This window comes from Gastrolobium bilobum, unplaced genomic scaffold (genome assembly GCF_033153095.1).
Source record: "Gastrolobium bilobum isolate Gb01-03AN ecotype WA unplaced genomic scaffold, APGP_CSIRO_Gbil_v1 utg6974, whole genome shotgun sequence".
NCBI classification, from domain to species: Eukaryota; Viridiplantae; Streptophyta; class Magnoliopsida; order Fabales; family Fabaceae; genus Gastrolobium; species Gastrolobium bilobum.
This window is the reverse complement of record NW_026897472.1, coordinates 229,547-240,177: the sequence shown is the minus strand read 5'-3', so window position 1 is coordinate 240,177 and position 10,631 is coordinate 229,547. Positions and strand designations below refer to the sequence as shown.

Here is a 10,631-nt window from a genome sequence, read left to right as displayed (position 1 = left end):
AGTTAAAAATGTACATCTTCTTATCTTAGGCATCTCCCTAGAACAATATTAGCAAAGATAAATAACTGAACATGGTCTTCACCAAGTCTAGAAATGTTTGATTATTGCATACTGCAACTTCATTCAACTAACATGTTCCTAGAGTTGACAGTTATCAAAACTATCCCCTCTTAAATCAAGTAAGACCTGAACTTACCAGACAGGTAGCCAACACTTTAGTAAGATCAAAGTGTTTTGATTTGAACACCTACATGCTCAATGTAAACATTTATATAATGAAGTACTCATCACCTCTTCTGGCTTGAATGCTAATTGGTCCACATACATTAGTATGTGCCAGTTTAAGTTGAATAGTTGCACAAATCCTTTTGACCTTGTAGGATTGCTTGGCCATTTTACCTTTCAAATGGGACCAACATGTAGCTTTTAGTTAAAATATTCTTGAACTTTCAGTCCCTCTTTTAACTAAACAATGTTTCCTATTTAAGGTAATCTGACTCAATCATAAAAGCCAAAAATATGTTTCATTTGAAACTTTTATTTCTTTGGTGAATGTTCTTGTTCATCATCCTTTCCATTCGACACAATAAATTTAAGGGGGGTATAGGACATAGGTAATAAAGACTATTTAAACAATGTACCAGAACAAACAAGACCAAGATGAACTTCAAAATATAACTGAGGAATCAATTGCATTGTCAAACCAAAACCACTAACAATAATTAAATTCCTCTTGTAATCCAGAACAAATAAACAGTCACCATAAACCATAGTCTTTTAAATTACTTGTCCTACTGCAAATGCAGACATAAGTTCCCATTTTCAAACTTAAAATATCTTTGTCCACTACTGACAGGCACGCCATGTTTGAACTACTGCAAAGAGTAACAAGCATAATGAGTGATTCCTGAATCAATGATTCATTCACTGATCAGGCCTTAATATACACATATCTGGTTCTTTTCATTACCTCTGGGTAATTTTTCTTTCAATGTCCCTTTATTCTGCACTTGAAGCACTTGCCCTGCGGCTTCTTCATAGCAACTGGTTTGACAACTGATATATTTTGTTCTTGTTATCACCCTTGGATTTTCCCTTGGATTTAACAAGACTTTTAGCAAAACCTGGGCTGACTGAATTTTGTCTAGCAGAGCTGCTATACGCAGCAAACATGTCATTAAGAGTCTAAAGTATTTATACTCCACTCTTAACCATGTATACTTGGTTATGCAAGTATTTGGAAACACTGACAAGAACATAATAGTGAACTACCATGTTTGTCATTTTCCAATCTGAGTATTGCGTCTATGTTTCTTTAGACACATCCTCTGCAGGTTGCTATAGCCCTCGTATTGTCAGGACAAATTCTAGCTTTCATGTTTTAGAACAATATCAAAATTTATTTTCCACATAGTAGATACCATCTAGAGGTTTTTGACTCAAAATCATTTCTAAGATATTTTCTGAAAAACATATAAAGCACACAATTACAAACAAATAATGCAATAAACAAACAAAGTGCAAGTAGATTCTCATTACTACTCTTGTTTATTGTTAACAATCCTTTAGTTTATCTTTACAAGGCTTACGTCGGACAAGTCACTTGTAAAAACTAAAATTATTATTTGGGCCTTCGGTGCCATTATCAGAGCCTCGTCGGGAGGGTTAGTAACTTTACAAAATTTGAATGTAATTAACCATTGTTTAATTTCAAAATTGTCTTTAGTATCCAAATATTGTCGACGACGGGCCGTAAAATATCTTACTAAAATTTTGAAATTATTAAGGTCCAATCAAATAAAATCTGGTCAAGATTATCCGTCAGGGCTTCACATCACCATTTTATTAATGGACCCACAAATGGAGCCCGCAGGTTTTAAAATTAAATACTTAATTGAAAACCTTCACCCATTCAATATTTTTATTTGAGAATTTTCATAAGCTCTGTCAAATTCATTGTTTGATTTTAAAATTGTCTTTAATAACTTAGTATTGTCGACGTTGGGTCGTACAATACTTTATTCAATCACGCTTATCCGTTGGGGCCTCACATAATTATTTTATTGACAGGCCTATAATGCGCCTGGAGGTTAAATTAATTTCTTAATTTAAATCTCCTCCCCCATAATTATTCAGGTCCAATCTAATAAAATTCAATCATGCTTATCTGATGGGGCTTCACATGATTATTTTATTAATGGTCCTATAATGCGCTTGAAGGTTAAATTAATTTCTTAATCTAAATCTCCTTCCATTCAACATAAGCAATTTTTCCAATTTCCAAGAATTATTTAATTGACAATAACCTTTGTTTGATTTCAAAAACTACGTAAGCAAGAGCGCCGATGAACGTGCATCACTTAGCTTATCTGAATTTTGAAATCATCAAGGTCCTAAAATCCGATCATGATAGGCAGCGTGTGCTTCACACAATCATGATACATGATTGTGGTATGCAGCGTGTATTTAACACATGACCATTTTAGAAGACTCACAAATCACTCACAAAATAAACTATTCTCTTAGGAAATTTTCTTAATTATTTTTTTTAGATTTAAATCATCCAAATAACCGATTTAATTATTAATCTAGATTTCAGCATCATAATAATTATCATTTATGAGGTTAATTTGAAATCAAAATAATTTCCATAACGATCATTAAATTATTAAATTCGTTATGCACATATTTCAAAATTATTTTTCTAGATTTAAATCATCCAAATAACTAGTTGAATTATTAATCTAGATTTTAGCAATCATAATAATTATCATTTAAAATGATAATTTGAAATCAAAATAATTACCATAGCGATCATTAAATTATTAAATTCGTTATGCATATATTCCAAAAATTAGAATTAATGGCATAATGACCATTAATTCAGCCTATCAGATGTAATAACAATTAATTTAAAATTTGAAATATGAATTAATTATCATAATGACTATTAATCTAGTCGTATAAACATAACAATCAGCATGCTCATGTAATTAACAAGTTATGCAACAATATGGCACCACCTATTCTATATGGCATGTTATCTCATCAAGCATGTTATCCATCATATAATTCATCCATTCATAAAAATAAAGCAATTATAAATAAAATTTTAATCCATGGTTCACTAGAGAAAAAAATAGAAAATAGGAAACAAAAATAATTTCTTCAGTCCATTTCCTTTTTTCTTTTAGTCCATAGGTTCTATTTCAAGCCCCTTTGGTAATCATGTGCCCAAATGCCTAAAATACCACATTTTGGCAAGAAACCCTAAGTCAACTTTCAGGAACGCTAGCCGTCACGACCACTGCGCCATCACCCGAACTCATCTCAGAACAAAACTTCAGGGTAAGGACCCCTATGCAGAGACGAAGCCATGGCTGCGAGAATCATCCTCATCGAAATTGACACGCGCTGCTTTTTCACCGGCGCATGGTGCCCACACGCAGCCACTTGTGGCGGCGCGTGGAGGCTCCTCCCGGCTGGATCCGGTCATCTTCTTGTTCTTCACCGCTATTTCAACTGGATGATTGCGAAGATACCCAAAACAGTGACGAACACGCTTTTTTTTGCATCTTCTTGATCTTCTTTTATTACAATTTTGTAATACAACGAAAAATTATACAAAAATTGAAATAAAAAATCAAGAAGGAAACCTAATCATAAGGGTTTAGCCTCATTGTTACAACCCAAGAAAATACAACCAAATCTCTACCATGGATTAAAGCTAAAAAACCAAATATAAAAGCATCGATTTTTAAAGAAAAGAATTATAAAGATACACATGTGAAATACATACCAATAAACATAGAACCCTAGGTGCCATATTTCATTAAGCAAAACTAATTACATGAATAGTGAAACTAGATTCACATACCAATGTACAGCCAAGGCTTTGATACCAATTGTAGGAACTATTGGATTTATGCGGAGACGATTTAGGACCTAGTACATTGGTATGCTTACCTAATCATCCTCGTTTCACAATTACCTCTTGGTGCGCAGATCTCGTGTAGAATCTTCCCTTGTATGATTCCTCTTCACCAACTGCTCACCTTAGCGCCGCAGCACGAACAACCTCCTTGTAGCTGGATTGTGGTAGATCTTCCAAACTATGTCTCAAAGGAAAATGGGAAGTGTGTGGGCACTCTCTCACTTTAAGGGAGATGATTGTTGGGTCAAAAGCTTGTTGGGTGAAAAATATATTATGATGAAGTACTTTCTAGTTCAGTAAGAGAAAACACTTGTGTTCTCTTACTTTCAACCCAAGTGCGCAAGTGCACGCATCAAGTAATAAAGGGACTATTAGTGCCTAGATTATCGTTCCCACGAGGATAGAACTCTAATTAATGCCTTAAACTATTTTAAAGAGAATAAAAATGAAAAGAAAAGTTAGCAATTGACATGTTTGGTCAAACGTTCCCTACTGTCTTGACAACGTTCCTCAAGAACAGTAGGTCAATCTGACAGCAAACAGTTCATCGCTCCGTGATGTATGATACCCTTCTTGTTGAGAGAAGGAACATCAATATTCATGAGAGATTTATAGATACAAGATTGAATAAAGAAAGAAAAAATAACAATAGTAATAACAGTAATTAAGAGACAACAATGTGGATTGTTTAAAACAGTTTGACACAAGGAACAGATTCACTGTTCCATTCTTAAATAGTTATTTTCTCTACTCAAGACTTAACACTTTTGGCTTTGTTCCAGTCTCTTCACTGCCAACCTCTGATTCCTCAGCTCATGGACTAAATGGCTCACAAGTATCCGTATTCCTATGGTTCCCTTGACTCCAACAGTTACTTAGCACAGGACCTTTAAATGAACGAGGTGGTCACAAGTTTACACAACACTGCCTTCCCCCTCTGGTTAAGCTGTCTGAAATCCCTTCAATATGGAAGTTCTTTTCTCAATATGTGTTCAATTTTCATTGATACACAATGAATATAGCTTACTTAACCAGAGAAATACAAAAGCTCAGTACAAAAGTTTTGAAAATAATTCTTTAAGAACTTTGCAGCTTTTCCGTTCCCCGGATAATTTAGCCCATGACTACTACTTTAAACAATTATTCTAAACTGAAATCTCATAGACCCGAGATTCAGTTCAGAGATAATGAGTGAAAAGGGAAGAAATAACACTTATGTTTAACTGGAAACAAATTAGGTTACAACAAAATAGAAAGTGGAGAATATGGTTGTTGCTCGTGAGGAGTCTCAAGTGGATGATACAGAATAGAGAAGAAGTGTTGTCACTTAACTGCAACTAAAACTATACAAAAGAAAAAACTACAAAATAAACTAAGTAATCTCTTTTTAAGGAATTCGGTGATGTTCTTCGTGCTGGGACGTCTTATTTATAGCAGAAGAGTGAATGGCAAAGCTTGTAATTTCCATGGAGTTGTTTTCTTGACTGCATGGACGGGGCGGTGTGAACTGTGCTCAGAGGTTTGCAACTTGCTTGGATGAGACACTTATTGTTGAGATTTGTCTTTCCTTCTAATCATCCCCATGCCTTGCTTTCCTCTTAGCCAATGAGAACCCTTTATTCCCTGTTGTACACATTTCTTCGTGCTTGATTGCTACACCGCTTATGCTTTATGGAATATTCTTTTCAACGTTTCCTGCAAAGTGGTCAGAGAGGTTGAGTGAGTGGAGCAGGTGTATTTAATATTCTCAATTTGTTCCCCGTTTATATATTTTTCAAAGGATTACGTCTCCATTTGTTCCCCACTGTGTTTTTGTCATAAAGATATTCAACATGTGCTTTTAGTGCTAAAGTTGCTCATCAGATGAGGGAACAAATGGTATTTTACCATCAAAATGGGCTTAGATGGGAGAAAATTTTCGTCCCATCAAACACCCCAAAGCTAAACTGTTCGTTGTCCTCGAACAACTTAGAAATGAAGGCTTAAGCTGCTCAATTTCAAAGAATAGCTCAACTTCAGAAACTCTAGCCAGTAAGTAATCATAATCTTTTCAAAGACTGAACTACTTTCCATAGGTGACAAGTAAAAAGAATTTGTTCCAAGGTAAGTGAAGAGTGCTTATGTTCTGTCTCACTATAACTCTGGGCTTGGTGTTTCTCTGTCCATTCCTAGATGTGATTCTTCAAACTTGCTTATTTGTTGTCTTCCTAACAAGTGCAGGTGTCTTTTATATCAAAGGATCTTTGTGAAAAAGGATTGATGGGGGGCTTTAGAAATGGCATGGTCACAGGTCTTGGGTCAAGGAATATTTTTCAGTTTTTCTGTTTCAGAGTTGGACTTTTCTAGGTGAGGGAACACCTTGTCTTTTTGTACCCTGTTTTCTTCCTTTGGAGGAATTTTTTTCTGGTATCTTCTTCTGAATTCTTTTGTATGGCTGTTCCTATTTTTCTTTGTTTTCTTTTCTTCTTGTCCTCTTTGCTCATTTAGGATTTGTTCTTTGCTCCTTTTAGTTGACCTGGGGATGGGTATGAGTGTGTGGGGTTGTGCTGCGGTATGAATGAGAATAGAAGTGTTTGTTTGATTGTGAGGGGGTGAGTGTTTGAAGGTTGATCCTTGTTAGTGAAATTCACCTGTTCTTCAGTAGTACTTACAACATGAAGGCATGTTTAGAAGTTTCATTGTGGTGACACCTCAGGAACGCTCTCATGAGTAAGTGTTTGGCATTTTTCTTTCCTCACCAGTTTTAGCTCACACAGATCAGTATCCTTCAAAAATCTGAAGATTAAATTCATTTCACCTTTCCTATTTCAAGCATTCAGAGTAAGAACAAGAATGATTATTTATTGACTTTGTGCTTCATGCCATTGATTATTCAAATTTTCACAGCCACAATACTATAACTGAAATGTATGCTCCAAACAGTTTGAACAAAAATGAGTTTTCTATTTCAAAAAGAAGTTAAAATTTACACTAGGGAACGGAAAAGAAAACAAAAGTAAACTTGCAGAAAGCAATAAATGGGAAATAAACAAAATAGGAGGGTATTTCTCCATTTCACTGTGGACGTCTCTTGCCCAGCTCAGAATTCTTTTCAGCATCTAGTTCCTCCTGCGTAAGTGGCCTTTCCCAAGCTGATCTCTTAATCTTCTTACTTCAGCTTCAGGGAACCACTTCTCAGCGTCCTTCAGTAGATCACTGATCACAGCAGTGAGGTGCACAATGGTGGATCTCATCATTATCCTGCCATTGTGGATATGTACTATCTATCCTTCAACATCCATCACTCGATGTTCCAGCTAAGTGATTCTCCCCTCCAAATATGTACCAAAAGCCTTGAGAGCTTCTGTGGTTTCTGTTCGCACTTCAGTGTTTTGGAGGTAAAGTCTTCTAAGTTGTTTCTCAGCTCTGGTGTTATGCATGGAATGAGCAAACTTCAGGGAATCAGCAGCATTTCTGATTTCATTCCTGACAGCTGGAAGGGTAGGTGCAGAAGGTGCAGCACTGATGTTTTTGATGCTGGCCTGGACGGTGTTGAGGAGCTGCTCCATGTCTTCCTTATGTTGCTCCTGGAATTTGATGAAGGACGATGAAAGTTGATCCAATCTGTTCCTTAGAGCCTTTAACTCTTCAGTAGTGATGGCCATGTCTAGCTGAGGAACAGATGGTGCTTTAGGTAGCAGTTTCTCCATTTTCTTCCCCATCATTTCAAAAATCTCAGCAATCCCAATCTGAGATTTTCTCCTTGATGCAATGGGGATTGCTGGAATGAGGGAGGCTGGTTTCTTCTTCTTCTTCTGGTTGTTGTTGCTGCCAAAAGCTGGAGATTCTTCAGGTGTTTGCCTAATTGCAACCTTCTTTATTTTTGAGGAAGAGGGGGCTGTTGTATTTTGTTCCTCCATCAGTAGAGAAACTTCCAAGCCCTCATCTTCTGCTAGAGCCCTAGCAATGGCCTCGTCCCCAGAAGTATCGGGACGGATAATGGGGCAAGAGAGGGGTCCTCCCAGACAGATTTGCCTGGGAACAGTTGGCTTTTTCTTTTTAGGGGATTCAACAAGAATCTCCTTTCCTTTGTCAAGTTTTTTTTTAGGCTGAGCCTCTTGCTCAGCCACCTGTTCTTCTGCAGCAGGGGCTGTATCCGTTTCTTTAATTCCCTCTCCTTGTTGTTGCCTAGGAGAGGGTTGTTGTGTTCTTGGTGGTAGTGAAGAGTGAGCAGGTGATGGTGGAGGGGACGAAACGTCAGAGGAATCAGAAGTAGCAGAGCTACTTGGGGACGTTTCCTTAGCAGTTGATGTAGGTTTTGACGTTACTTCTGTTTTTAGCCTTTTTGCAATAGGCTCATTGTCTTCACTATCCTCCTCCTTGTCAGAGAGAGTGATGGGCTTCTCAGAGGATGCTCCCTCTGGCCTTTTGGTGCTACTGGAGGATCTCTTCAGCCTCTGACTGGAACACACCCCCTTTCTAGGGAGAACTTTGACAGGAGATTTCTTTTTGCCCTGTTTGCTCTCAGTAGCAACATGGGCTTCCTTCTTTACCTTGGTGGGAGGGGGAACGGTTTTTCTTGCCTGGGTGTAGGAAGAAGTGGTTGTTGATTTTGAAATGGTGGCCTTCGTGGTTTTCTTCTTTGGGGCCTCAAGGCCCTCTTCATCCTCAATTTCATCAACGTCACGTCTGACGTTGTAACCTTCAGGACATGGAATGTCTGTCTCAATCTAAGTAGTCCTCAGACCATTCCATGTTTTGAAATCGATGACAGACCCCAACACTAGGTCTTCATCCTTATAAGTTTTTACTTTAGCTCTTAGACAGAGCTTTGTGATCAGGCAGGGAAGGCAGACGATAGTCTTCCTGATTTCCTTCTTCAGGCTGCCATATATGAGAGGTACTGCATCAAAAGGAATGTTCTTCATGATGCAGTAGATTTGTACCTGTAATGCCCACTTGATAGTGGCATCATGAGTGAAGGGAGTGAGGCTGGTGTTAGTAAAAAGAGACCAGAATCTGGCCTCGTCCTTCAGACTTCCCTTGCAGTGGCTCTTTTTGCGTAAACAATTTCACCAATGGTGATCAAGTTCTTCACGTCCAGTGCGAATCGTGGGACTTCTTTGCTTTCAATGTACCCTTGGTATGGGCAGTTGGAGATGGTTGGGAGGTGGAGCAATTCCTTGATGGCTGCAGGGGAAAATGATACTTTCTTTCCCCTCACAATCACCTCATCAGTGGTGTACCCCTTAGGCAACCTCTTTGCGTGATACAAGAACTCAGCCACCAAGGCAGTGTTGAGTTCTCATACTTCTGTGGCAAACAACGTCCACCTGAGTTTGGTCAAGGCCTTCTTCACGAATGATGGAAGAGGAGCCTTGTCTTGCAAGAAGATGTTTCTCTCTGGGTAGAGAGATACAACTTCTTCGGTGATTTTAGGTGCTTGGTCGGGGCTGGCCACAGGGGTAACAGTTACTGAAAGTCTAGCCATGGTTATGGAAGAAGAATAAGTTAGGGCAGAATGTAGGGGAAAGGGTTTAATAAGAGCAAAAGTTTCTAAGTTAGCAGAAGATAGTAAGGCCTTGAAGGAGAAAAGAGATGAGTTTAAATAGGCTTTCAGAGGAGAGAAAATAAGGAGTTTTTCAGGACGTGGAGGTTAAAGATAGGAAGTTGAGGAGGTAGTGGAAGGGGAACGTTATGGAATGAGTGGTCAGGGTTAGTAGTATTCAATTGCTACTAATGGTGGTAAGGAGGTGGAACGGTTTAGGTTAGAAACGTGGGAGAGAGGGAAATAGGGTAGGAGCAGTTGCATTAATGGCTAAGGAGACAGTTGCTTTTTCAAGGCACGTTTTCAAAATCTGCAATGAGTGCAGATTTGATAACGGCTGCGTATATGTAAGTGACTCGGCAGGGACAGGTGTCTTTGTCACTCTTATCTCCTAAGCCAGGGAATGTTCCCTTTGTCTTTTACCTATATTTAAATAATAATAATAATAAACTAACACCCTAATAATAAAAATGCAAATCTATTTAACAAAAGAAACCGAGATATAAATTGCACTATAAAGAAATACTACTTATTTATTAAGATTAATATTAATATATATATATATATATATATATATAAATATATATAAATATATATATATAAATTTTTTTATACGGGAATGTGTGATTTTTGAACCACCCCAAAACTATGTTCCTGGAACGGAACGTATTTTACTTATTTGGACTTGGAGTTGAACATCAAACGTTCCCTCTATTTTTGGGAGATGTGTGATTAAGTTTAACCACCCCAAAACTTTGCTCTTGTTAAAGGGTAAAGGTATCTACTGAGTTGCCTCCCAGTCAGCGCTTAGTTTAATGTCCTTAGCCAGACATGTTACTTACCTCTTAACTTTCTGGGGAAGATGTTGGGGGAACTTCAGTGTCCCAAGGCAATTTTCCTGGTATCCTAGTGTTGAGGCTAGCAGCTATCTATCCCAAGTGGGATTCAACATTTCTGACCACAACATCATTCCTGGTGACATATTCTTTGATATAGTTTTCCAAGGTGTTGATGTGTTGGTCATCTCTTTGGAACGGAGCATAATTGGTTCTTCTTTGCTGTTCATATGCTCCATTTTTGTGCATTGTTGATATTGCTGCTGCTAATTGTTGTATGGTCTTTGGTTTGTGGGTGGTCTCCATTGAGGATTATGGTTCTGATCTTTCACTA

General features: G+C 37.7%; 1 protein-coding gene across 1 annotated transcript; it reads right to left on the bottom strand.

Moving 5' to 3' along the window:
* Nucleotides 1-7,230: 7,230 nt before the first annotated feature.
* On the bottom strand, nt 7,231-9,404 carry LOC133307198 (uncharacterized). The gene is made up of 2 exons (XM_061507655.1): nt 9,225-9,404; nt 7,231-8,643 (listed from the first exon to the last, which is right to left on the bottom strand). The coding sequence occupies exons 1-2, from the start codon at nt 9,402-9,404 to the stop codon at nt 7,231-7,233; spliced, it is 1,593 nt and encodes a 530-aa protein (XP_061363639.1).
* Nucleotides 9,405-10,631: the final 1,227 nt, after the last annotated feature.